This window comes from Diceros bicornis, chromosome 14 (genome assembly GCF_020826845.1).
Source record: "Diceros bicornis minor isolate mBicDic1 chromosome 14, mDicBic1.mat.cur, whole genome shotgun sequence".
In the NCBI taxonomy this organism is placed as follows: Eukaryota; Metazoa; Chordata; class Mammalia; order Perissodactyla; family Rhinocerotidae; genus Diceros; species Diceros bicornis.
In genome coordinates this window covers 3,430,670-3,457,960 of record NC_080753.1, presented here as the reverse complement: position 1 = coordinate 3,457,960, position 27,291 = coordinate 3,430,670, and the positions used below count along the sequence as shown (strand labels likewise).

General features: G+C 41.8%; 1 protein-coding gene across 1 annotated transcript in view; it reads left to right on the top strand.

Moving 5' to 3' along the window:
- The window catches only part of ADGRB3 (adhesion G protein-coupled receptor B3), a 661,473-nt gene that overhangs the window by 322,492 nt on the left and 311,690 nt on the right, over positions 1 to 27,291 (top strand). Inside the window, exons 11-13 of the mRNA XM_058554075.1 lie at positions 4,648 to 4,842; positions 20,622 to 20,690; positions 24,787 to 24,895. Coding sequence (XP_058410058.1) covers positions 4,648 to 4,842; positions 20,622 to 20,690; positions 24,787 to 24,895 — 373 coding nt within the window. The remainder of the gene's footprint in view (positions 1 to 4,647; positions 4,843 to 20,621; positions 20,691 to 24,786; positions 24,896 to 27,291) is intronic.

Sequence of the window (27,291 nt, the reverse complement as noted above, 5' to 3'; positions counted from 1 at the left end):
TGAAACAATAGTGAATAAATAGATTGATTAAAAGGTATTAATAATTTAAAAATCAATAACAAAAATAATAGTAAAGACTAATTTGTGGAATTCAAAAGCAAGGTGGATTAAATTACTAAACAGCAATAAAGATGGAGAGTGAGACTGAAATAATTCAGTAAGACTGAATAGAAATAGTGGGAGAAGAAGGTTGGGGTGCATAAAATGAGACAGCGAGATAAAAGATTGCCATCGTAGGTTAGGATTCTATTTGGATGACCTTACAAGTCAAACTATGGAGGGTGTATTTGATTTAATATGAATTTGGATGGATTTTTGTGGTGATCATTTTTTTTAAGCAGAGAAGTGACGTGTTCAGAAATGTGAAAAGTGGGGCAGCTTAGTGTGGGCAAGCACTCAGGAAGACCAGCTAGGAGGCTCTTGTAGTGAGTGTGATGAGAGGTGTTGAGGATCTGAGTTAGGATCCATCTCTCGTCCACACGTAAACAGGATGGGTGTGAGAAACATTGCTGGGCTAGGACTTGGAGTAGGTAGTGGAAGCTGGGAGGACAGGAAGGGGAAGCAGTCACTGAACATCCACTTTACCCTCTCTCTTTGTATCAGCCCATCCTAACACCAACATGATGAGATTTGCTTCTTTTTACAGACAAACCAAATGGTCCCAGGAAAGAGGCAAGTAATTTGTCCAGTGGTCCTATGTGGTCAATATTAGAACCACAATCTAAATCCAGGTTGTATGACTCCAGCTGCTCTTTGGACAACACACTAGTAAGATTCCCAGAGAGAACGCTTAGTAGGTAATCATTAAGTTTAATTTGCAACTTAAAAAGTTGTGGGATTCAGAATTCATGCTTCTGATTTTGATTTTGAAGAGAAACAGAAAGAAGACCGTAGTGGCAAGAAAGTAGCAATATGAGAAGTTAGTATTTAAATAAGATATCCAGTGCTTTTGAGGGAGGGAAAGACTGAAGAAGGATTGGATAGGATTCGAGATCATAGAGATAACCATGGGGTAAATCATCGAGACAGAAACCGAGGCGGAGAGGCAGAATGCAGGTGAAGGGCGACGTGAAACAAAGAAAAGGCGAGGTGAGCAAGCCAAGTGTGGATGCTGCCTCTTCATGATCCAGAAAAGAGGAATACGGTCCAGCAGGTACACACAGATCTATCATCCTAGAAAAAGGTAGCAAAAAGGTAGGCAGGAGGTAGGGAGAGAACCTTTCCAGCACACTCGTATTGTGGAGGGAAGGTCGAGAAAACAGGAATTGGTTGTCAACTAAATATGTTCTAGATGGAACTCTGTCTCATCTGAATGCTCTTTATACCCTTTATAGATTCTACCAATAGTCTACACTAGGGAGTACAAATATTACAAGGTATTTGTTCTGGGAGCTTTCCACTGACAGTGCCAGGAAGGATGCTAATTAGTGCCCATTGTGAGAGCTGGTGCTGTGATCTGGGCACCTGTCTGCGAGGAGCTGGACTGAGAACAACCCATTCCATATAAGCCTGCGAAGCAGCTGGCAGCTGGCAGGAACGTTAATTTACTACCGACTCGGGCCGCATTTGGTGCTGACCCAGACGTTAAAGACCGCCTTTCCTGTCTTTGATTAGTTGAGCCATCCAGTGCCTTCTGTACTATTTTTATTGCAAACAGAAAACATGTCTAAATGTTTTATTCCTCAAGATTGAAGTCAATGTTGTGATGTTTTTGTTTGAGGGGAAGGATCATTAGATCCGTGCAAGTTAGACCCCTTGCAGGCCTGGGGATGCGCTGCCAACATAGTGGATGCAGAGCTGATTGGCAGTGGTCAGACGGAGTTTACCTTGGCAGCCAGTCCTGCACTTGATTCCCAGTGGAGGACCAGCTGAGTCCTCTGCGACTCGTGATGGGCACTGCCAGCACAGAGCTGCAGACTGCATGTTAGGACGCGTTTGAGGTTAGACCCTATTCGTTTAATTTCTCTTTAAAACTGTCTTCACGCTCCACCTGCTGACCAGACACTTTCAAGCCCATAAGCTGCACCATCTCTCTAAGTCAGGTGGTTTATTTGTCCCATTCTATTTGATACCAATGTTTTCTAAAGTCTATGCTGATGAGCGAGTTAAGACCGCTTTCCAGTGTGCCTAACTTCATCCTAAGACCTAACATGAGCATAGAAGGAAGTTGCCGTTCATTCATTCATTTAAGTAATTCATTTGTTCACTATATTAAGTCCTCTAGGTGCTGGGAATATAACAGTAAATACAGTAGACAAAGTCTCTTCCTTCTCAAGGCTTATCTTCTACTGGAGGAGACAGAAAAAGGAGTAAGCCAGGAGACAGAGGGCACAATGGCAGGAGAGGCTGGGCGCAACGAGGAGGGTAAGGTGATCAAGGATGACAGGACACCACTTCAGACAGGGAGTCAGCTAGGAGCTCTCTGAGGAAGTGACAAAAAAGCACGTGAGTCTCTTGGGAAGACTCTTCCAGCCCAAAGGAAAAGCACTGCAAAGGCCCTGAGGCAGGCACGTACTTACTGTTGTTGAAGAAGAGCTAGAGCACATGGAGCAGGGGAAACGTGTTAGCAGTCTCCAGGAGCTGGACCACGCAGGGCACACAGGCCAGTGGAGGCGAGAAGCTTCCGGTGTGCAGTAGCTCGTGCTGATTATCTGAGGCTGTGTGGGCTCAATTGAATTAAGAAAATGACTGTTAAAACTTTTTAACCATATAGACATATTTTTCAAATCTTAGAAGAGACATGGTAAACTGAGTCTCCAATGGGTTCAGTTACATAAATAATAATTGAAAAGTTTAAATAAAAACCTAGGCAACCCCGGCTCCGAAGCCCTTTGCATTGTATGACATCGTAAAGGTACAATCTTTAGGCTATAATAATGAATTCACTCTGAAAGACTTTTACTGTGCCATGTTCTAAGTCTGTCAGTGAGGCAGGAACCCACTCAGGTTCAGAAAGACTACTAGGGCAGGAGGACATATAAGCAAAGGATTATGATTCAGTGTGATCAAAGGATGTGTGTGTGAGGTAAGAGATAGCACAGGGAACGGGTTGATTAACTCTGTTTAGATGTTTAGAAGAACCAGGACTAAATCCGAGTGCTGTGTAAATGTGAGAAAATATAAGGGAGGTGGGTGGTATATCCAGTACAAAAACATGAAGTTATAGAACACATGACCGGCACCGAAAATTGCAGATGGTTATCAGTAGTGAGAGGGAGGGCTGGAGTTCAGCCGGGGGGTACGCGTGGTGGTGGCAGAGCAGCTGGCTTCTCCCCTGACGGTCAGTGTCCCCCTGGTTGGCCGACTCTTAGTCTGTGTGATGGAATGTGTTGATGTCACTCTGCAGCCCTGGGATCGCTACTAAGGAGACAGGCGAGACTGATGGTTGGCGCTTACCCATCCCTCAGGCTGTACTCGTGGGTGGCAGCTGCCACGGAGGGGAGCAGGAGAGAACGAAACAGAAAATGGGAAGAAATATACTGCCTAAATATGTTAGATTTTTTAGCTTAACAGTGGAAATGGAGTATGTCTCTGAAGATTTCAACTTTACCAAAATATTTTCAGACCATTTTAGAGACATTTTAAAGTAAAATGCGTTATGTCAAGATAACACTTTTTAAAATATATTTTTTAAGAGAATTTCTAACTTTGGATTAGTTCAGATGGCTTACCATCCTTTAAAGGATTTATTGGCACATTTCTTAATGAGAAATTGTTCATTGCAATTATTACACTTCAATCTTTTATTTCAATATGTCTCTGTTGTGTTCGTTCTTGATTATTTCAGCATCTTTTTGATGAGTTAATTTTGTCATGACTTTAGCAATGGGAAGATAAAGATTAAACTTTTAGTAAACAGATAAAAATATAATGATCCTTGTTCTGTCTTTACCCTCTCCTACCTGACTATTCTTCCACATCACAGATGCTTTTCCTCCCTTCAACTGAGAGATAAGCAGATATGACGGTTGACAGCAGATTTCCCCACCATCAAACTAATTTAAACCTTACATCTCAATGCTTCCTCCTGCTGCTGAAGACCTAGCTGAGAGTTTCTTGTGTTTTTGTAGTTGTTTGTTTCTTTATAAATAAAGCTAAAGTATCTAGCTTTCAGTCATAGTAGACCTCTAAAGTTTAGAGATATTTTCTTAAGCCAAAATGTCCTGTGACAACTTTCTTTTGCTGCTATATAAAGGTGTGTTTATTTTAAGAAGAAGGCAAAAATGATTAAGCTCAGCTTTTTAATTAAAATGGATATTTTGAAGTGTTTATAATCTCCCATCTCTGATCCCACTTTACTGAGCAATCTCACGTGTCTAACACATGCAAACATATTTTTTATTTTTACTTCAATTAAAAACCTAAATTAATACACACTTTCCCCAGTGTGTTGAATTATGTGTTCTGAGAACTAAAAAAGTCAAGTTCGTCAAGCCTGACAAACTGTGTACACTCAGTTTTTGCATGCTGGATGTTTGTCCATCTGAGTGTGGGATACACACAATGAACAGTTTTGAAATCCTCCCAAGTATTGCAGGGTTATTTGAAAGTTAATTCTGCAACTTTAAATACATTTGTTTGATGAAGGTTTGTAGAGAAATGGTCATGAAGATTCTGATGTTTATTCTGTTCTCTTGACCGTCACAGATCAAAGAACACCTTGCTAAGGGGCAGCGAATGCTGGCAGGAGATGGAATGTCCCAGGTGACCAAGACACTACTCGATTTAACCCAGAGGAAAAATTTCTATGCAGGAGATCTTCTGATGTCCGTGGAAATCCTCAGAAATGTGACGGACACATTTAAAAGGGCAAGTTACATCCCTGCATCTGATGGCGTCCAGGTAAGGGAGACAATCCCGTGAGGGAAAAGACTAGTGAGGATGCAATCAGTGTTTGGCCCTGGAAGCCAGTGCAGTCATCTTGGGGGCAGCCTGGCCTGGAGGGAGAGAACGCTCCCCCCTGCAGGGGAAACTTCCGGGCTGTGCTTAGTGTGGGCTCTGGAAATGACCTCAGTTCCCTTAGTCATTGCCCCCCTCAGTGTCCTCAACCATAGAACGCACAATGCACTGCAAGGAGATACTGAATGGGGATGTGTGTGAAGTATTTTGAGCCCTCAGATGAAAGGCGCTATAGCAGATTCAAGGCTGTATCATGGATATTTTAGTGCCATGTTTAATATCACCATCTTGCCATAGGAGACCATTAAGAATACATTACACATAATGAAAGCGCATTAACCATAACATGCAAAGAAGACACAGTTTAAGTTTTGTTTGGGGTTTTGCTATTAGAAGAGGGAAGGCTATATTTAATTTTGTGCAACCAGTGCCTGAAAATATCAGGCGAATCGAGAACTGTCTGGATAGGAAACTACGAAATTCAACAACTCCTCACAGCGTATTTTTCTTGTCATGGAGACTTCTAGAGCAGCATCATTTATTTCCATAATCAAGTTTAAGTCCTCACCGAATTTCAGTATTGCCTTTGCCATTAAAACAAAGCTTGTTGAATGGCAAACGAGGCATATTTAATGCAGCTCTAGCTTGCATTTCAGATTAACTCTTTTCATGCTGTAGGCTAGAATGTACTCCTCCAAGAATGCTGGGTTGATTTCTGCATTTCCAGCCTGATGTTCTTCCTGTATCTCTTCATAAAGTTCATTAAGATAAAGGTTTGGCAAGACTCCCAGATCAGGTAGTTTTCTTTCAGGCTACTCTTCATTTGTGAGTTTTATTTGCATTTCACTTGGAGAACGCAGAGGGTGTTGGCTTTTATGTTTTGTTTTTTTCTGTTTTGTTTTAATCAGCTATCAATGCCCTGATTTGTAATAAGATACATATATTACTTAAATTATGTGCATGTGCTGCTGAAAGTAACTGCAATGAGTGTTATTGGTGCTGTATTCTATGTTATATCACCAATGTCCAGGAATACATTTTTAATTGTAAAAACACATCGCGGGGGGTGGGATAGAAAATTACTGTCGTTTGAGCATTTCAAAGATGCTTTTTTTCCTTACAAAGAATGAAACAGCTTTCCAATTTTACAAACTTAATAAAGTAAGCCAAGTACAACTTTTCCCTGTAGGTCTGAAATACTTCTATCCATTAGCATTTACATTAAAAAATATCATCTGAAGTCCTTGACACAAAATATAAGTTGTAATTTCAAAAACTCTCTGACACTTGTGTTCATGGTTGAAACATCAGTCAGAATGCTGCACTAATCTTTAGGGCCTCTTCTAACTCTCAAAAGTGTAGGGCTTTAAGATTTTTAGGTGCTGAAGTTCAAGAAATTAAGATTACCGGGTTATATTGGGAACATATTTTGATTGAGCTACTCACTAGAGTGCACTGACTCGGTGAACAATTAGTTTAACCAAAGGCTTAGTCATGGACATTAGCTGGTTTGGCTGAAATGGAGCAATTTGGCTGATTATTTTGTTGTCATCTTGGCACAATCAGAAATAGCTTCCTCCACATCCATCCTACTCTCTCAGTGGTCCTCCACATGTACGCAAAATTCTAAGCACGTTGGCATCCTAGTCATTTCTTCACAAACAGGGGCTGCATTTTTCTATTCCACTGTCTTTCCTGTTGTCCTTCTGGCACCTGGAATGCCCCCCTCTTCTAGGATTCCCTATTCCTCCATCTCTGCCTGTCAAAATCTTAACCCAACTTTAGCAAGTGTTTCTGAATGCCAGACAAGCAAGCCCAGAACGCCACCTGAAAATGGTCTTTCTCTTCTCTGAAATCCCAGAGAAATTTCTACCTCTTTTATTCTACTTTCCACAGTTTTATACAAATCTTTTGTATATATTTATTGTTTTGCTTGATTGTAAACTCTGCTTTATAGCTGCCCTCAACAATCCCTGTGCTTTATTTAAACGTCAGTTCTCTATTTCCAAGGGCTTGGGCATTTCTGATCGGCTCGCCCCTGAGGCTGACTATGGCATAAACTGAAGTCATCTTGAATCCCAAGTTGTCTTGCATTTTCTGCTTCTCTTGGTAGAATTAGCAGTCCTTAGGCAGGAATTGTAATGTCGTCTTGACTTTTTCCTTCTCTCTTCCCGTGGGATCTGCCTACACAGTACTTCGTCCGTCCATTCCTCCCTCCCTCTTCCCACTGCTGTTTTCCTAATTTAGCTTCCAGTCGCCTCAGCATACATGATTTCCATGGCCTGTCTTCTTTTATCCTCTCTTTGATCCTTACCTTCACCCATCCCTCTTGTGCACTATGGTCCTATTAGTTGTCCTAGGGCCGCTCTGATAATGTCACTCCTTCATCAAGAATCTTCACTGGAGCTCCAAGGCCCCCGAATGACAACCCAAAGTCTTTATCTTGGCTTCTAGTACACTCCACAGAATGTAGGTTCCCTACCTTTTCAGCCACACGCATGGATTACTCTTCATCTGCACAGACTTGAGCCAAGTGAACTTTCTGCTTCCTGAAGGCACTGATGGTCTTGGCCCTGGGTCTTTGCTTCCTCTCTGCTTTCGCTGGCTCGGTCTGTCTCAGTCTGATACTCTGGGCCTGTGAACTCCTACAGCACTTTCTCTCCAGCATCTCTATATCTTGTACTGTTAACACTCATTAGTAAATCTTTGAAAAAGAAGAAATTTTCCTCATCCATCTTTGGACCCAGCCCAGCTCCAGCTTCCCCTCTCCCAAACAAGGTTTAGCATAGAATCTTGGCTATAGAGGGTGTTCAACAAATGTTTGTTGAATTAATTAATTAACAACAAAATTAATAATTACATAGGTACCGCTGAGCTTTTATCATCCTTTTTTTAAAAAACAAACTAGGAAATGAGAAAAGACTAAAGAAAGATTAAGTAAAACTATTTAAAGAGAATACACTCTTTGAAGTGTAGTTATGTGCAAGAAATTTTATTTAAAATGGATTTGCTAAAAGAGTGGTTTGAAACATTGATGAAAGTGGGGTAGAACAGCCACAACCTGTTAAAAATGGAAAAAATAAAATAAAATGTGCTTACATGTCTTGGGATGATAAAGCACAGTAATAGTTTTATTTTTGGAAACTGGTAGAAAAGATATGCCAAAGGTCTTTTCCCTTCAGACATTTTCTTTTCTAAACCCCGGGGCTTTGTCATATCTCCAAGTCTCTGCTCATGTTCTCTACGTGGCACGTCCTTCCCATTTCCAATCTGATGCAAGTTCCTTCAGGATCCAGATCAAAACACATTTCTTCTCAAAAGTCTGCTCATCAAATCCCAGGCAGAATTCAATTTTTTCCTAATTGACTGGCCTTTTGAAACGTGGAAAATATCCCTATGGTAGCACATCTCATGTATAACTTTGTAATTCTGTTTCCAGGTCTGCCTTCAGCAGTAAAGTTTAAGCTTGTTGAGAGACCATTATGTCCCCGGGGCTTAGCCCGGCACTTGAAGCATAGTAGACACTCAAATATTTGCTGAAGTAATTAATGAATGAATATGAGTAACGTAGTAATATTGGGGAATTTACTTGCTTCACAAAAATAAGAAACCTATTCTGAACATCCGATTCAGAGAAAGAGAAGGAGAAGAAAACTTGTCTATTTCCTTTTTTTTTTAACCGCTGGGAAAATTCATCCTGAGTCTCATTCTATCCATGAAGGATTGGGTTGGCACTGCACACCCCGGGAACTGTAGGATTGACAGAGCTGGATCACACACATGCAAGCTGAAATTCCATCTTGTCTAATCACTGTCTTTGTGTCTTCAGACACGTGACTTACTCTTTCTCTACCTTATTTCTTCTTCTCTAAATAAGAAATAAAGAGAAAATAGGATACTATCTATTCTCATTATTTATGAGATATAGTTATATTCTATAAAGTTGTAGCAAAGACTGAATTAACAAATATTGAACCATTTACTCCCAGGGAAAAAAACAGGATGAGTTTCCTGTGAGAATCTGTTCATACCATTGTCATCAACCAATAATACATGGCCCTGTTTTATGTGTGCTGAAAGACACCTCAGTTAATGTATATTGTTAATCATTAACATTGAACTCACAGCCTGTAGACTATAACTCATGCCTGAAGACAGTTTATCTCTGTAAGGCACATCACAGCCTTCTTGAGCTTAGGAATACTAGGTAGTGCTTCAGCACTATGGTGGGGGCCATTTTAAACAGTGAAATTACCAACAAAATGCAGAAAAAATATGAAAAGACTGGGCATTAAATAGATCATGAGGGGCTGGCCCCACGGCATAGCGGCTAAGTGCATGCACTCCGCTGCTGGCAGCCCGGGTTCAGATCCCAGGCATGCACTGATGCACTGCTTGTCAGGCCATGCTGTGGCGGCGTCCCACATAAAGTGGAGGAAGATGGGCATGGATGTTAGCCCAGGGCCAATATTTCTCAGCAAAAAGAGGAGGATTGGCATCAGATGTTAGTTCAGGGCTGATCTTCCTCACAAAATAAATAAATAAATAAATAAATAAACAGATCATGAAAAGGATACTTGTTTACAGTATATGGGCTGAAAAAAAAAGTCAGAGCATTGCCATGTTCAGCCTCATTTGGGTATGTGCGCATTAGGTGACTCACAACTTTTACCACATGGCACGTGTCCATGAATAACCGTGAAAGTGCTGTGAGTTTTGCTTTGGGAGGTTATAAATAAATTTTAGTGAGTGGTTGAATTTGCCAATACGGAATCCACAAATAATGAAGATCGATGGTAACAATTTTCCAGGATTGTTGTGAGGCTTAGAAATAATACAGGTTAAATACATAATAATCCATATATAGTAATATTTGTGAATTATCAGGCACATAGTAGGTACTTTGTAATGTTGTTATTGCTGGTATTGTAACTCTTAACATAAAAGAAAAAATGAGCCTTGCTCTCAAGCTGCTCACAATATCATTGAAGGAAAACCTAATTTATAAATGAGGCTGGACTATGGTAATGAGGGAGAGAAATGAGGACAGTAGGTCTCACCTCCAGGAATTCTAGAACTATAGAGGTCTGAACTAAAGCACTGGGAAAAAAAAAGTCATGGAAGAGGAAGACTTGAGATAGAATTTGGAGAAGGAAGCTAGGCACAGAAACAATAAATAATCAAACTGCAGAATCAAAGGCACAGCAGGTTCAAGAGACCAAGGTTTGCAGAAAGAAAGCACGTTGGAAAACGCAGAGTTAAGGCCAAAGAGAAGAGTCTGGAGGTGCTTCTCCATAAACAAGGTGACTAAATGTAAGTGGTATTTTTGGACAGATGGTCTAGCAGCAGTAGATAATGTGGGTTAGGGAGTAACGGAAGACTGTGGGGAAAGAAACCAGCGGAGAGGCTACAGCAGCGATCTGGAGGTGAGACAGAAGAAAGCACGTTTCTGTGACAGTGCCTCAGAAAAGGGGGAGGTGGATCTTCTTAGTGGAATGACAGGTAGGCCCTTCAGACAGGCTCTGTTTAGGGGGTAAGGAAAGAAAGTACTGGAACGAATACACGCAGGGAGGTATCCACAGAGATTCTTTGTGTCTGTGCCCTTGGGCTCGCTGAGTGCAAGGATGCGGCTCTCCCCGGGACCCTTTCTATTCCCCGACAGTTTTTTCCAAATGATTTTGACTGTGACCCACTGTGAGACACACAGTTTACATCAATATATAATTGAAAACTAGAGTTCTACAAACTCATACTCACCTTTACCATGTGTGGTGCACTCTGGTATTTTGTATTCTTTTCTGTTTCATTAAGCAAAGTTGATCTTGACTCTCAAACAGGTCACTACTCCACGTTTGAAAACAACTTGTTTATCTAACATTCCCTAGGCTTGAAAAATTTATTTACCAATGACTGAGATTACATAGGAAGGTCAAACCTCAGCTTCCAATTTCTTTCTTAAATGCAGACTATTCTCTACATTAAATTTTCAGAATTAGGTGATTCAGGAATTAAACTGAAAGCAGTTAGTGATTTCGGATGAGTCAAGCATCCTCTCTCCTGAAACGCTTGTGAGCAGCATGTATGTTGCTCTGTGGATCTTTCTCATGCTGCCCATCAATAGCATTAGGTCACCAGTGAGGATCGCTGAGTATTATTTTTCCTGTGGTTTCAGTAGGAGACACTTTCACCTTTTGCATATGAAATAGTGGGTTGATAAATATGGAAGCAACTCTTGCTATGATAATATCATGCCATCATGTAATGATGAGCCTCATCTGTAGAGACAGTCTCATCTTCTTGACTAAATAAGATCTGGTAAGGGCTCTTTTGATTTGGAATTATAGTACAACTCTAGCATTCAAGACACAGCCTGATGCCTTGAGATCCTCTGCTTAAAGAACATTGTGCACCAGGAAGATTAATAGTTTCCCTGAACACAAGTACAGAGGTAGGCGAGGCAGAGGTGGTCCAGTGTCATGACTAACAGTGCCTGCTCTGTAGGCAGAATCCTGAGCTTCGGGGCGTTGCTCTGCCACTTGTTAGCTGAGTGACACTAGGCAAGTTACAAGACCTCTCTGTGACAGTTTTCTCTCCCGTTGTATGGGGTAATGGAACCTACATCATAGTGCTGTTGTGAGGGTTACGTTGTCTATTGTAAAACTTACATAGTACATGGCACAGAGTGAGAGCTCAAAAAATGCAGCTACCCTTATTATCTGAGAAGGTGAGATTTTGATAGAGCAAAGACCTGAAGTGTCTCTGGACCACAGGTATCTGCTGCCACTGCAGACGTGTGTTTTGGTGTCTCTCTTGTGAAGAAAGGAAGGCTAGATGTTTCTCGTGGCACAACCTAAGGAAGTATGGACACTGCCTTTTTTTCTTTTTTTCCACTTCTTACAGAGGAGAAGGGCAGGAAACATGTCAAGGAAAATGGGAGTCAGAGAAGAAGCATTAGTCCTTAAGGTCGACATTGCAAGGCCATTTAAAGTTAAAGAGCAAGTGGATGCAGAGTGGGTTCAATCAATAACCGGGATTCCTGGCCTGGTAGGAACCTGGTCGTGTGCAGGACAATAACTCCCAGGTGACGGTCACTCCAAGTCATAAATGCCTGCTGTTGTCAATGCTTAACAGCCTGAAAGCATTCCCTGTTGTTTCTCCGTGGTGGAGAGAGCCTTGTATAACTAACAGCTCTTTCTATGTAGTGTTTAAGGCTTGCCCTATTTAAAGGTGAAATAAGAAATTCAATGTCAAATATCTTCTTTAAATGGGTGAGATATTAAGCAACAAATTTTGCTTCACAAATAAACATGAATAAATCCTACCATGAACAAAACTTGGAAGATGGCTGCTGGCTGAGAAGAATGGACAGTCTCCATGGGAGGTACACGTATGTACAGCAACCAGGTGGGAAGAGGAGGGAGGCAAAGACGTGTTAAGAATATGGACATTGAAGCCTGTCAACTAGTAAATGCCGTGTAGTGTAAATAATGATTTTGGTTGGGCTTTAAAAAAATGCAATAAAACATGGGATAGGTAGTTTGGTCCTTTCAGAATCCCTCAACCTTTCTTTCAGAGTCAAGAAAATATTGAGATCTGCATTAGCTCAGATGATTTTTCTATCGTGATTCCATTTATTATCAAAGATTTGTCTTTTAAAAAATTATTGAGGAATATGTTGGTTTGCTCAGGCTGCAATAACAAACACCAGAGGCTAGGTGGCTTAAACAATAGAAATTTATTTCTCACAGTTCTGGAGGCTGGAAATCCAAGACCGTTTCTCCCAAGGCCTCTTTCAGTGGCAGCCTTCTCACTGCGTCCTCATGTGGGCTTTCTCTCTGTGCGCACCCCTGCTGTCTCTGTGTGTCCTAATAGCCTCTTCTTACAAGGACACCCATCGAATTGGATTAGGGTCCACCCTAAGGGCCTCCTTTTACCTTAACTACCTCTTCAAAGGCCCTGTCTCCAAATGCAGTCATGTTCTGAGGTCCTGGGGTTTAGGGCTGCAGCATATGCATTTGGGGCGGACACAGTTCAGCCTAGAATGGGGAATGTTGAAGGACTGAGGATTTCCCTTCAACACAGAGACGTCTGCCAGGCGCCTCCGCCCGGGCCAGGACTCGCTGCAGTGCTGCCCACAGTGCCGCAGGGCTAACCTATGGTGTGGCCGGCTTCTTGCACGTGCTGGCCCTTTCGTGTGTCAGCAGGCCTGCCCAGACTTGGGTGGTTGGTCATTACCTCGTTCTTTACTTAAGAAGCACCCCTGTCTGGATTTGAGGGTGATTTTGCTACACCGAGTTATGATGTTTGTATACCGTTGGCTGCTCTGCCAGACTGTCTCTGAGGAATAATCATTTAGCATATCTAATCATATCAGCATCACTGACTTTTTTACCTTTCATTTTTAAATGAGAACCCTGAGCAGCCCCAAGCTCACGCCCCAAAGCACTGAAAGTCAGATGCTTCCTCTTTCCACGCGGCCTCCCTGGCCACTGCACCTCTTGCTGGAGCCCTTGATCCTAAACTCAGCCTGGAGAGACACTGGTAGGGTTGTGTAAAATTTGCCCATCCAGGCTTTTCAGAATCTCCACAGGTCAAACTGTCTCACATCACGGCAGAGCAATGAGATTGGTAGACATTCTGGATAAAAGATCTAAACCATGGTATTGCGACGCTCTGTCTTGATCAATTGTGAGTTATTTTGTCTATTCATCTGTTACAAAAAAAGAAGTTAAAGCATTTTAGGGATGTTTACCTTTAAAAAAATACATTAGAGCAAACACAAGATTATTTGCACGATAATGTTGCTCTTACTCAATTTCATTTCTGTATGGTTTCTGGAGTAGGAGACTAAGAAGCAGAGTCACAGGCAGATCACAGGGGTTTGAACATCGTCATCCACGCCTTCATCTGTCATCTGGGCGTGTTCATGGTTTTGTCTGTCACACATGCAAGTGTTGTCAGCCAGGTGCATCGAGGCTGAAAAAATACTTGAGTCCTCCTGCACCGTACCGTGATCTCTCTTTGGATTTTTACCTTGTTAAACACTCAGTCTGTCACTTCTGTGTTAATCTCCTGGGTGGGGAGTCTTCTTTCTGAATATATTTTATTCTGTCACCTTCACCCCTGCTTCCCTTCCTACCTCCTCGTCTCTCGTCTCTCTTACGTCTCTCTTCCTATCCCCAGTGTTTTAACCTTGACTTCATCCCATTCAGCTCTATTCCTGGTAATCTTATTTTTTTTTTCCCCAGAGGGCTCTGGTTTTCAACTAGAACTAATGATTCACAGATTCTTACCTTTTGAGCTTCAAGCTTGTAGTTACAACAGCCTCCTGGGCATCTTCTCTTGGCTGATTCCTAGAGTCTTCATGCTCAACTGGAACAAAACTGGGCTCACGGTCTTCCTTCACTGCACTGCCCCCCCTGCAGTATTCGGCACGGCCGACTGCGTCATCGTCCTAAATGACGATCCTTGACTCTGCCCTGTCCCTCCCGTGCAGTCTGTCACCACGTCATGGGTTTCCCTAAACCAAGCTACTGTCACCTCCTGTCCATAAACAGGACATTGTCTGGCCTCCCTGTTGTCATTTCACTCTCCTGAACTTTGTTTTCCACTCTGCAGCCAAAGTTAGATTTTTATCTTGAATGAAACTCACGTCACATCACCATCGGAGGATCAAGGCCCCACTTTGTCTGACCCTTTGCCTATCTTCTTCAGCCAGTATGAATATCCTCCCCTCCACCCCATCCAACCCCTGTTCACAACCACTCTAGCTATATTGGCCTTCTTTCTGCTTCCCAAACTTGTCCACACTGTCCCCTCGACCCAGGGAATTTGTACTTTCTCATCCCATTGTTTTCTGGAACTCTCTTCCTTGGGTCTTCCCATGGCTTTCTCCTTCTCATCACTCTGTTCTCATCTCAGATGCCACCTCCTTAGAAAGCTCTTTCCTGCTGACTGTTCCACCTAAAGCAGTCTCCACAGACACACACACACACACACACACACACACACCCCTCCCTGACCCAATCACTCTATCCCCATAGGCTATTTTGTTTTTGTATCACCATGTGAAATCATCTTATTTTTTACATTTAGTTACTTATTTATTGCCTTTCCTTACCCAATGAAGTGTAAGCTCTGTGAGGGCGGGAACTCCCATGTGCCTTGCTCACTGTCATATCCCAGCACTTAGAACAGGGCCAAGTACACAGCAGGTGTTCGATAAGTACTTCTCGAAGAAGTAAATGCATTGCTGCTTCTCTGGTGTTTCCCATGTCTTTCTTTGCCCTTCCATTCCCTCATCCACTGCTCTCCTTTTGGCCTTCATCGTCACTACTTTGGGCTGTTGATAAACTTTCTTAGTGACAGTTCCTTCCTCCTTCTTCTTCCTTGCCAAATCCCCCTTCACTTTGCCACCTGGGTTATATTTTTGTAGCTCTCCCCATGCTGTTCTTTTGTGAACAAAGCAGCATGTATGCACCAAATGCATTCTGCCAGGGGTGGGCAGTGTTGGTGAGGCATAGGGTGGGTTCACTGTGTTTGGCAAAGAATGGGCTGTATTTGTGGACGAGGAGTTCCCTTCCTTGGTTGTTGCTGTGTCCAAACCCCAGGACCAGGGTCAAACGTCCACAGCTGCTTCCTCTCCATTAGTTAGGCCCCACAACTTCTCAAAACTATGTATCTGTGCTCAGGACGGCCTTGAGACTTCAGAATGCCATATTACATAGGGAGAGTTTCATCCCATATTTACTCAAGATAACCAGGGTTCTTATCTGTAAAAACAAGTGTCATATCTCCTTCCTGGTCACAGTGAGAACCCTGGTGGCATTGGCTATATGGCAGAGGAGAGTGCTGAATTGGAAAGGAGGCAGTAAATTAGGTGGGGACCGTTTATTGATTTTTCCAATTCCCCCAGTGCCTGTCCCATTGCCTTATACACAGCGGGGATACAATCAATCAACTTGAAATATTTGAGTATTTACGTTTTCCTGTGCTGTATGCTGTGCAGTGGGGGCACAAGAGTAAACAAAAGAGAAATAATCCCAACTAGATTATAGGCTGAGAGAGGAAAAGGCCCTAAACTGAAGATCACACAAATAAATCATAATTAAAAATTGTGATATACTCTAAAGGAAGACTACACAGAGCAACAGCAAGTCAGTGGGTTTGCTACCCTGGAAGTGGGGGCTGTGCGGCTGGCTGGCCAGCATCAGTATCCTCCGTTCTAGGTTGGGGTGAAGGGGCAATTATTTATCCTTGAATTAATGCATGATAGTTTTACTGAGTCGCTGGTGTATGGATGTAGAGGTGGCGTGGAGTCAGAGATGTCACGCTAATTCACACTGTATGTGGGAGAGCTGGCTATCAGAGCGGAGAACAGGGCCCCTTATGGGAGATACAACCTCTTCCTTTACATCATATTTTCAGGGTTTATACTGATTACTGATTACTTCTATGAACTCATGTTTCCTTGTATGTGGGGTTTTTTTGCCAAGCATGAATGACAAAGATATTGGTAAATGAAAAATAAAAATGTTCACCAATTAAAATGAGGAAAAAAAGAGAATATGCAGAACCATTATACTTAGGGGAGTGGTGGTGATCTGATAAGGCATTTTTTGAGGAAATTGCATAGAAATCTAGACGTGAAGGACAAGAGAGGATAATCCAAGTAAAGACGGGAAGTAGAGCCTTCTGAAGAAAGGTAACAGCATTCTATAGGCCCAGAGGCAGAGAAGGGTCGGGATGCACGGAGAAGCCTGATGAACCCGGAGTACAGAGAGTGTGGGCAGGGTAGCCCGAGATGGAGTGGGAGAGAGAGGAGGGGCTGGATTCCGCTTGGCCTTGCAGCCATCAGCTGCCCTGTAGACTTGGGGATCAGTGTCCTGTCCTGGGTGAGACATCCTTATACCAGCGGCTGGTCCCTGCTGCTTGTTTAGCCTGAAGCCTTTCTTGGGGGCCCCTGTATTGCTAGTCAGGACCCCCACAATTCCTTCAAATTGTCATCAAGTCTTATTTCTTAGGGCTTGTCTTTGTCTCTCAATGTCTAAGCACCTTGCTGCTGGGCTGGGGAGGAGAACACGTTTTCTGTGGCTCAGATATCTCAGACTACTCATGTCATCTACAGCTCTATTCCCACAAGGAATTCAGCAAACACTCAATGCTCAGACATGCTTCAGTATATCTGTAGACAATTGTACGTAATCTATGAGAAATCTGTCAAGTGGAAGCCAATCCGAAGTAGGACAAAGAGTTACTTACCGCTTTCTGTAAAATGGCGTGTCCTTTTTGTATCAGGGCCGCGTCTAGGGCCTGCCCTCTGAATGTGGCAAAGGTGTTTGCGCCTCTCTTTATCATGTACGTTTACTGCGCTGATTTCCGTGATACTTCCTGCAAAGAGTCGCACCTCCTTGGCCTTGTGTCCACGACCACTGGGCGCGGGGCCCCTCACACAGTTGGTGTCTAATAACAACAACCCTGAAACCCCTCCCAGCAGACTGCATTCTTCGGAAGGAGAGGTTTTGCCGAACAAATGATGGACCCTGAAGGTATTGGTGCATCAGCTCTGTGCCTTCTGCATCACCCAGAGAGGAAGAGGCTGCAAGAGAGGACAGGAGACAGTGCCGCTGGCTGTGAAAGTCTGTGGCTTCATTGTAGGTGCATACTCGCCATAATATGGCTGTAAATACAGCTCATGCAGCCAGTCATAAAAAGGATAACGCAAAATCATAAAGCCACCATATCCTGAGCACTTACCATGTGTCGGATACCGTGCTCCGAATGAGCTCCAAGCTGCACATAGCTCTGCCAGGCAGCTGTCATCGTTTCTGTCGTACAGGTCAGAGCAGGGAGGCCCAGCCGGGCAACCTGAGCCCAGAGCCACACCGATAATAAACGCTGGGGAGTTTCAAACCAGGTCTGCCTCGTTCAAGCTCCAAACTCAAACTCTGCTGAGGACACTCCATTCTTCAAATCATCTAGGCCATAGAGATTGGGACTGATTAAAACAAAGCAGAACCTACGGTCAGAGGCAGCTCAGGGGCTGACATCAGGGACCTGACCCATAAATCATCAGAGGAGAGAGATTACCACAATCAGCAGAGCTCTCAGAGGGCTCGAGCACCTGCTGGCTCTGCTACCGTGGAAGCTGGTTCATACTTTTCTCCGAAATTCAATCAAATGACCTGAAATGTTATGAGTCTCTTCTTCAAAATATTGTTCTGTTTGGTTCTGCTGTGTTCTGTCAGTAGGATCTTTGAGCAAATGTCAAAGTGGATTGATGTGTATAAATTTCCTCGATGTGTGTGAGATGCGTTAGAGCAGGGTCAGCTCGCAGGAATGGCGCTTGGGTCTTGTTAGAGACGCTGAGGCACACTGACTTTGTCACCCCGTTATTCCCGTCGAGTTAGGCCTGTATCACACGCTCTCTGTGGACAAGCTGGTGCATGCGCTGAGGATACGCTGATGACCACGAAAGACTCAGCCTCCCCATAAAGGCCCACCCCACCCCCTGCCTGAGATGGTCGGGCTTAGCTCCCTCTGCCCCTGCGTGGCCCCATAGCTGATCATTCCCAAATCCAGTCAACAGGTAGCTAGAAGGAGAACTTTATTCTGTACTACTTTCCCATTCTGATTTAGGCTTTATTGGCCTTAGAAAATGGTACAAAAACATTTCTTACAATCTCTGGTTAGTTGAATGTGTATTTTAGGAATTCGTTTTTTTTTTAAATGTATGCCCTTTGGTGATTTTAAAAAAACTGAACTCTGGATTTATCATTTTGATCAAGGAATTGTGTGTGCTCACCAGCCTTCATGTACAGAGCAGAGTCACTGACCCAGTGTCAGTAAAACGTGCTTGGTGAATGTTTTCCCAGAAATGGAGATGCATTTGCACAAATCGCCTGCCATCCTCCTGGTGTCTCCTGTTAGCGGCAGCATGCATTTTGTGTGAAATGTGGCAGGGGTTCGGACACAGACCACGGCCGTGGGCCTCAGCACAGCCGACTGGAATGTACGGGGATGAAATATGCAACTTTTGCCTCATTAGCACCATGTCCCCTAGTGAGTTAACCAGCCACAGGCAATTGAGGAACTCTGAAGGTTAATTCTCCCTGCCCAGAGGTAGAGTTACAGCTCAATGGACTAAGCCCTGAAAATGTTATCACTCCAACCAGGAAATTTTAGGTGGAAAAAATGGCTGGTAGTACAAAAAGGTTAAATGAATTGAAAACGGGTCTAAAACAGACGGGCAATTTTTTCCAGAGTTGCATAAAATATTGTGTAACTTTTGTAGAAGTTATGACTCGAAACATGTTTCAACCACGTGATTGCCAGGAACTGTTAAAATAAATAGCACAAATAGGGCAATTAAATATAGATACTAACAGCTTCAAACCACGAGAGAAGAGGGAATGAAGCAGCTTGGTTTCCTTCTAAAAACATCCAGGTGAATTTATCTGGATTTAGAATAAAGGCCTGTTTTGAAAAACTAGATATGGAGGAAGGCTGACGAGGCTAAAAAATTGTGGTTCTTTCCCCCTCGAGGGAGTCCTGCCTAAGCTAACGCATCCGTACAGGGCAGTGCTCCTGCTAAATTATATAGACCAGTTAGGAGAGGTGGGCTCTGAGGACCAGCCAAGAGACCACCTTCTGCGTAGCTTAAGACAAATGTCATAGCTTCACTTTACCCTTCTTAGGTCTCCTGTGACCCCAAGTCACTGCTCGTCTTCACAGGCACCCCGGCTGTCCTCTCCTGGCTGCTGTGTCTTGTACACACAGTGTATTGTGAGAGGACAGGAAGGTCTCTCTCTCTGATAAAATCCCTCGTGTATGCAATGAGCGCTAACACAGCTGAGCTGACCTGAGCCTCACTCTCTGCCAATGCGGACGTGGCGCATGAAAAGTGAATGCCCAACTGTGCCTGTCTGTACCGAGGGGGAAAACCACAACCTCGTTGTGGGTATTGCTAGGTGGAGGCAAAACCAATAGGTCTTCAACAGCTGGTTAGGGATGAGGGTGATGACAAGGATATGGAACTTGAGTAGCAACAAGTTACTGTGTCTGTTCTTCCCTCCATTTTGGCTTGCTGGCAAAAGGCAGAAGAGTAAAGAATAATAATTTAAAAATAGCTAAAATTTATTGAGCACTTACCACATGTGCCGGGCACATGGAAAATTTCGTGTACTCTGCAATAGGCAGTTGTGCAAGTAAACTAAAATATCCAGAAGGGCAGAGCCAGCGTCCAGCTGAGGAGACTGTGCCCTGCCTCAGCTTTGCCTGCAGTCTGTCTTCCCTGAAATGCTCTTTGAAACAGCACTGTGGGTAGGTAGCAATCGTGGTTCACGCTTACCTGGATAACTTGTAATAAGACAGACGCCAGGGACTTTCATTACAGGAGGCAGAAAGCTTATTTGTAAGGAATAATTGTACAATAGTATGACAGAATAGAATATAGAGACTATAATGGAGCAGATAACTGTGAGTGAAAATAAGTGTTTTACCTATTCTGATGTTTTCTGAGGTGTGTATATGAAGTTATACAGAAATGTTGGAATTAGGGTGCTGAGAAAGAGTCCTCAGAGATTTCTAGAATGATATGTTAGAATCATAAAGCAATATTGCAAAGCATTTATACCCTCACCACATAATCAGTCCAAACAGATGTTGTTGAAAAGTATCTTCTCTCCTGTAACATTAAACCTTTTATCTAATTTAATTCACAGAACTTCTTTCAAATAGTTAGCAACCTTCTAGATGAAGAAAACAAGGAAAAATGGGAGGATGCACAACAGGTAAGGTTGGAGTTATTTCAAAACTTAAAATGAAGTTGGATGAATAAAGTTTGGAAAAAATTGAAGAAATTAGTGGCTTGCAATTCTAAGAACATAAAAGGAAAATTTTAAAAGTCATTCTAGATTATATCATACTAATTTTAGAGAAAACAAGTGATCTCTTTTATTGTAACAATGTATGGAATGGATGATATTTATAAATGTGAAAAGACTGAGCAGGTTTAAGTAGTTTATAACTTTAAGTAAGTTATTGATACATAATAACTATATGCCTCACCAATCAGTGTCTTTCCTGTCTACAGACTGTGGGAAAGGCAGCAAATCTAAAAGCACGTATTGCAAACCAAACTGTGGGGAACTAACTAGTCAAATCATCTGCATTTACTGCAATGTTACATATAATCTAGATTATATATACCGATGTGCATTTTGATTCAAAGCCAAGAGTTGTAAAAATAAGTTCCCATTAAAAAAAAAAGTGTGTATTCTGCTTTTTTCTCTTTCTCCTCTGCATGATCAGGGTGGCAAGTGGCCTTATTGGTTTAGTTTAAAATGCCTTGCACTGCCATTTGTGCTATACTGACTGGCACACATTTTTTCTGAATTACAGAGAAAATGGGTTAGAGGTTAAGATGGGGAGAATATGAGTGTTTTAAAAAAATCATGTGAAATTTAATTCAACTGAATATTAAAGTTCTTTAAGTTTTCTACTTGACCTTTGCTAAAAATCCAAGAGAACAATGCAATCTTGACAATAAGACTATGTACTGGGGTTCAGGTGAACCATCTCCCCCTTTTCCCTTTAGAATCATGTTCTGGGCTTCAAGAGTAAAGCATGCCCTTTATCCCCATTATGACAGGAGCTCTAAAAATAGTCCTGTGTGCGGCCACCTCATTATCAGGTACAAATTTGGTGCTTCTGGCCATAGCAAGAGAAAATTACTCCTTAGTTTAAGACTCTGAATCTATCTTTTTCTGCTAGTTTGAATTATATATTTGTCCTTGGCTTTCTTCTAGAGGAGAGCCTCATTCACTCACTGTAAGAAAATGGTGTATTTCCTTAGAATACAGCTGCGGAGGCTAAGCACATCTCTCCAGAATGCTGGAGACTATTAATTATGGATATATTTAGAACAAGTGTATAATGCCCTATTTAAAACAAGGCTGCAGTTCATCAGATGGTGTTATTTACTGTGAGGTCCCAACTTGAACAAATAATGAATGGTGGCAGAGCTTCTCGTCAATGGAAAATCCTGAATCCATAGTCCATCTATTTACTTATGATTTTGAGTTAGCTACATTCTTATCTTTTAAATATCTTTTTCAGTAGTGATGATCCTGAATGCTTTTTTAAAATAACTATTTGAAATAAGAAAACAACTGTTTCGTAGCTTTTACTGAAAAGTGTTGTCATAAATGCAGCCACATTGTAAATGAGTCTCCAAGTTTGTGGCGCAGAAGGTGACCTCCTCGGAAATAAGAGCTGTTTAAAATCTACCAAAGGTAGTCCGTTGTGGGTCCCCTTATCTTATCCTAGAGGAATAACCTCAACAAAACACAGTATAAAACATAGGTCTGTGTGCATTTGGAGAACTGGCTGAGTAAAACCGTGAGTATCGACGTCAGAAGGGTTTTGCAAACATAGTTTACACTTCTGAATGATAAATAGAGCCATTTCAGAACTTGTTTGCTACACATAAGCCCCAGTTATGAAGGAACAAACTATGTTTAGTTAAAGCATCCTAGTAAAAACATCGTATACTAAAGTGAAGAAAAGACTCCAAGACTCTCCAAAGCACTATTTTATACACCATCATTGTGGTTGGAGTTGATAAGTCCATTTCAGTCAAGTCAAACCATTTCACTCAGGCTATTATGTTCTGTATTTCCTTGTTATACTGAAAAATTCATGTGTCTCTACAACAGGAGTGGGCAAACTGTGGCCAGTGAGCCGATTCCAGCCTGACACCTGCTTTGTAAATAAAGTTTGAGACTATAGCCACCCCCATTCATTTATGTATTATCTATGACTGTTTTAGTACACGGAGGACAGAGATGAGTATTTCCAACAGAGACCCCATGACCAAAAAGCCTGAAATAGTCACTGTCTGACCCTTTCTAGAAAAACATTTACCAACTCCTGCTCTACAACATTCGATACTATTGGTAAAATATAATTAAGAACAAATCTACTGCCAATCTAGAAAGCTTCTCCACAAAGGTAGAGGAAAAGAAAACAATTTTACTATTAAATAAACGTTAAACTAGAATGTGATGCCCTTCACAGGCAATCCACTAAGAGATCAAAAAGGCAGAAAGAAATCCCACCCTTTTGTACAGCCAAGGGAGACAACCCATCACACATATGTCCTCAAGATAAACAGTAACTCGTGCTCGTAGGAGGACTTGACAGCACCAGTCGTCACAGAGTTCATCCTAAATTCACTCAGGAATTGGGTGACCTTCTCGTTAGTGAACTGGCTTTATCCAAAGAAAAAGTAACTTTCTCCCAGTATCTTAAAAACTGAAGGTGGTTTTGCAGCTTAGAGCCAGGCACCTGCTGAGGTTAGACTCCCTCCTCCACAGCAGCAAGAACTGGGGGCTCTGTGGTCCTTGATGACTGCATTTCAAAGAGGGACATTCCTGGGTCTTTCAGCCTTTAAAAGGCTATTCAGCTTTTAGAAAGAGTTACATACATTTCAAAGAGACAGAGAAGGAACTTAACAATTACTAGTTCTCTAAAGTAAAATCTCTGAGAAAAGGGAGGAGGGGGTGGGGCTGGGGGAAGGAGTCCCCTTTCAATAGGGAGAATTAAGCCTCTTATTTTTAATTCGTATTTACCCTTCCACTCCACATACTCATATACACATACACCTACACAGACACGAAGGAAAAGTACAGTAGTAGCTGGAGCTTGGAGCAGATGGAAATCTCATGCACATTTTTAGAATGAGGATGATCAACTTTCAGAGTTCATATTTAGTGATTGGAAATGTAGGTAAGAAATAGCATTTCTCCCCAAATCTTTCTGATATTAAAAAAAATTACAACTATAGATGCATCCTCGCTGTCTGACTTTAGATGGGCACAGCCACAGCTCCTGTAGAACTGCTCACCTGTGCCTGCTGTCCACCCTGCCAGCGTGTCTTCCTCCTACCCCGTCCCCGTCCACTCTCGCTGTTTGCTTTCCTGCTAATCAGTGTCTCTTCTTCTGCACTAGCCTTTGCGAATACAAAGCACTAAAACTCCCTCATCCACTTAAGTTTTTCAAGGCTAGAAGCTGCAGTGGCGCTGGATGGCTCAAAGAATTGAACCTAACTTCAAAAGACTTTCTGCTCTAATATGGTTGTGTAATGCAGGCTGACTTTATAGGCCTTATGGGTTACATGCTAAAATTCATGTGACTTTTAAGTGGCTTTCATATTCCACACACTGTGAGCTGTTGCCAGAACCAGGTTGTCTCTAAGGAAACACTCATCTGCTTGTACTGCGTGGGGCACATGGTGTCGGGTGTGTTTTGTGTATGTACATTTGGAGCACCAACACTAGAGCTAGTCTGATGATCGTAAAATCATTGCTAACATTATTATTCGTACAGTGGCTATTATAATCATTAGAAATAAATGTCTCTCTCGAGATGTTTAACTATTTTGCAGTGAACTTAATAGTTTGTAAATATCTTCATGATGGCAATAATAATTGTTTTTTCTTCAGTGTCCATCAGATAGATGCGAAGTAAAAAATGTAAAAAGCTCAAAATTTCAGTGTTTGTTTCATGTTATATCTAAGTGAGAAAAGGAACCCATCAAAAGTAAAGATGTGCTGTTTCTAAGTCTACAATCGGTTAGATATTTTGAGTTTCCTTAGATTATAGAGGGTTAATCACTGTGACATGTCACCTCCGTAGTTCTTGCTGTGTGACACTTGGTGTCATTCTCAACTATTAGTTCAAAAAATACATCTGTTGGCAGTTGCAGAAATTTCTTCAAATAAATCAGAGCTCATTTATGATCTCATTATGTAGTTTTTTAAATTCTTGTTATATATTCCATCTTATAGACTTTTTATTTCATCTAACCTTTGCTTATTTTTGTAGATTTACCCAGGCTCAATAGAGTTAATGCAGGTGATTGAAGATTTTATACACATTGTTGGAATGGGGATGATGGACTTTCAGAATTCGTACTTAATGACTGGAAATGTAGGTAAGAAATAGAATATTTTCCCAAAATCTTACTGAAATTAAAAAAAAATTGCAGGTATCTGCGCCATATATTTCCAAATGTAATATCCATTGCTTGTATCTTTAAGTATATGTGAGTAATGTATTATGGATACTTGGTGTCTGATTTTTAGATGGGCCCAATCACATATACATTACACACACACACACGCACACACACACACACGTTAGCGTGCATCTGTGTGCATTTGTATGAATTCATACGGGCCCGCTTGTGTTTATCTGCACGTGTATATGTAAAGGAGAATAAGTTCTTTTTTTCCATTTTCCAAATGTTCATTGCTATCCAATCTAATGTTGACATTATCTAATGTATACTCCAGTGTGTTTTTAAAAGATGAGTCTTCATAATCTTCCATGCTTTTTTCACGAGGATACTGAGTTACTCTCTTGCGAGGGGTCCTGAGGGGGTGCTTTTTCTGCATGGGTGTGGAACACTTCAGAACATCTTTAAGGGTCATGATCACGGGGCTGCTGCTTCGGTTTTCCTGAGTAACTTCCAGGGCACGATGGGTCTCCCAGGCCCCTCTGAAGTGGACTCTGTGATGGTCCAGCACATCAAGTGGAGAGATATTTCTTCCTGGAGTTGGCTGTAACATTGTCTCTTCTAAGGAGAAGTTGCACAGTGAAGCAAAACCTACACACACTTTTATGGAGCCATGGTTACACTGAGCCACCAGCAGTTACCTTAACCAAATGGCACGTTTCTCTTTATAGTTATGAAAACAAAGGCAAGAGCAAAGAAATAGTCTTCTTAAATATTAGATGCATTGAGTTGATACAGGTTTAAGGTTTTTTCATTCCTTCAAAGCCTCCTCTCATGATGTCCCTGTGATTCAGAAGAGTTTTCTTTCATTTGTCATGCTTTAGTGGTCTTCACATAAAGGCCACTGAACTATATAGATAATAGTGTGTTTAAATAAACATATCCTACCTCACATTCTTATTCATGGGCTGTTTAAGCTGAAGTTTCTGGATCAGAAAGAGACCTAATTTGGTGGAGGGGTTATCTAGGCTTGGAGTTCAATTGGTACAGAACATAATTTTTTTATGATTAAGGCTTTCTGAGGTTCATTTTACACTTGATTTCTTCTGAAGGTCCTATAGTCCTGTAGGGACTCATTTGATCCTAGGATATCTTCCACCAGGGTGACCTCAAATTGTAATGGGCAATAGCTAACTGCTGGTAATATTCTCCAGTTGAGGAAAGCCTATGTGATGAGCGCTCAGAGGTCTGGAGACATTTCCGCACCAGCGCACCATTTTCACGCAGCATAAGGCCTTAAGTTAGATTTATGTCTTAATCCACCTTCCGAGTCAGTTTGAGGGCCCAGACTTTTCCCCAGAGTGTGTTCAGCAGCTTGTGCTGTTTCAGGAATGGAGTGAGCTGTCCCTTGCCATGGGCGTTGAGAAGGAAAAGAGACCAAAAATGGTATGTTTGTTGAAGGATGAATTCAGAAATCAGAGAAAATCCAAATAGATATGCATTCCAAAAGTGGCAGGGCAAAGAAAGGAGGCATCACGTCTGTAGAAAAAGGGTAACATGTTGGCTTTGAGTGTTTGGGCTCGTGGAAGGAAGAAGCTAGAGAGATCCTGGGCGTGCTGGTCTTCATGCTGGAATCACCCTCCTCAGGGCCTCATGACTTCTCAAAAGGAACCAGGAAGGCCACTGTGCCAGGTCAGACAACTGGCAAAGTAATTTACAAGAAAAACTGAGGGGAAAAAACAAGGAGCTATTTCTTCTGGCTCTTTTTGTAAATGTTAACATCTAATTCTAAAAGACATTGCTAATTAAAAGTACTATCGGATCAATACGTGGCATTTGCTCAGAATGTGTTTGGAAAAAACCATTAAAAACACAAAGCCAACCTCAGAGTCCTGTAAACTTAAATTTGGACTTAAAATAGACTGTATGAACCACCATATCAAATTCTCTAAGTGCTAGTATTATTTACTGTAAGAATTCCATAAATTGCAAAAATTTACTCCTCTTTACCTTTCTTTGACTTACCAAAATTGTATATTTGAAAAATTTGTGTATTACTTTTTGCATTGATATTATGTTATCTAGGTTTGCCCACTTCCTTTATCATCATTAAACTTTAAGAACTATATTAAGCATGGTAACTCAAAGAAATTTAATGCTGCAAATAAAGCCAATATTGTCTTATATTGTCTTCAATCTCGTGTAAGGAGAGTGTGATTGTTTGGCCATCTGATTGCTTATGTAGCACTAATTATCCACATAAAAGAAGGTTATGTTCTGTGAATAAATATTCCAAGCATTTATTTTGGAATAATATATGTTATTCCACCCAATAGAGATTTACCACTCAAGAGAGATCTTATTTATTGTTG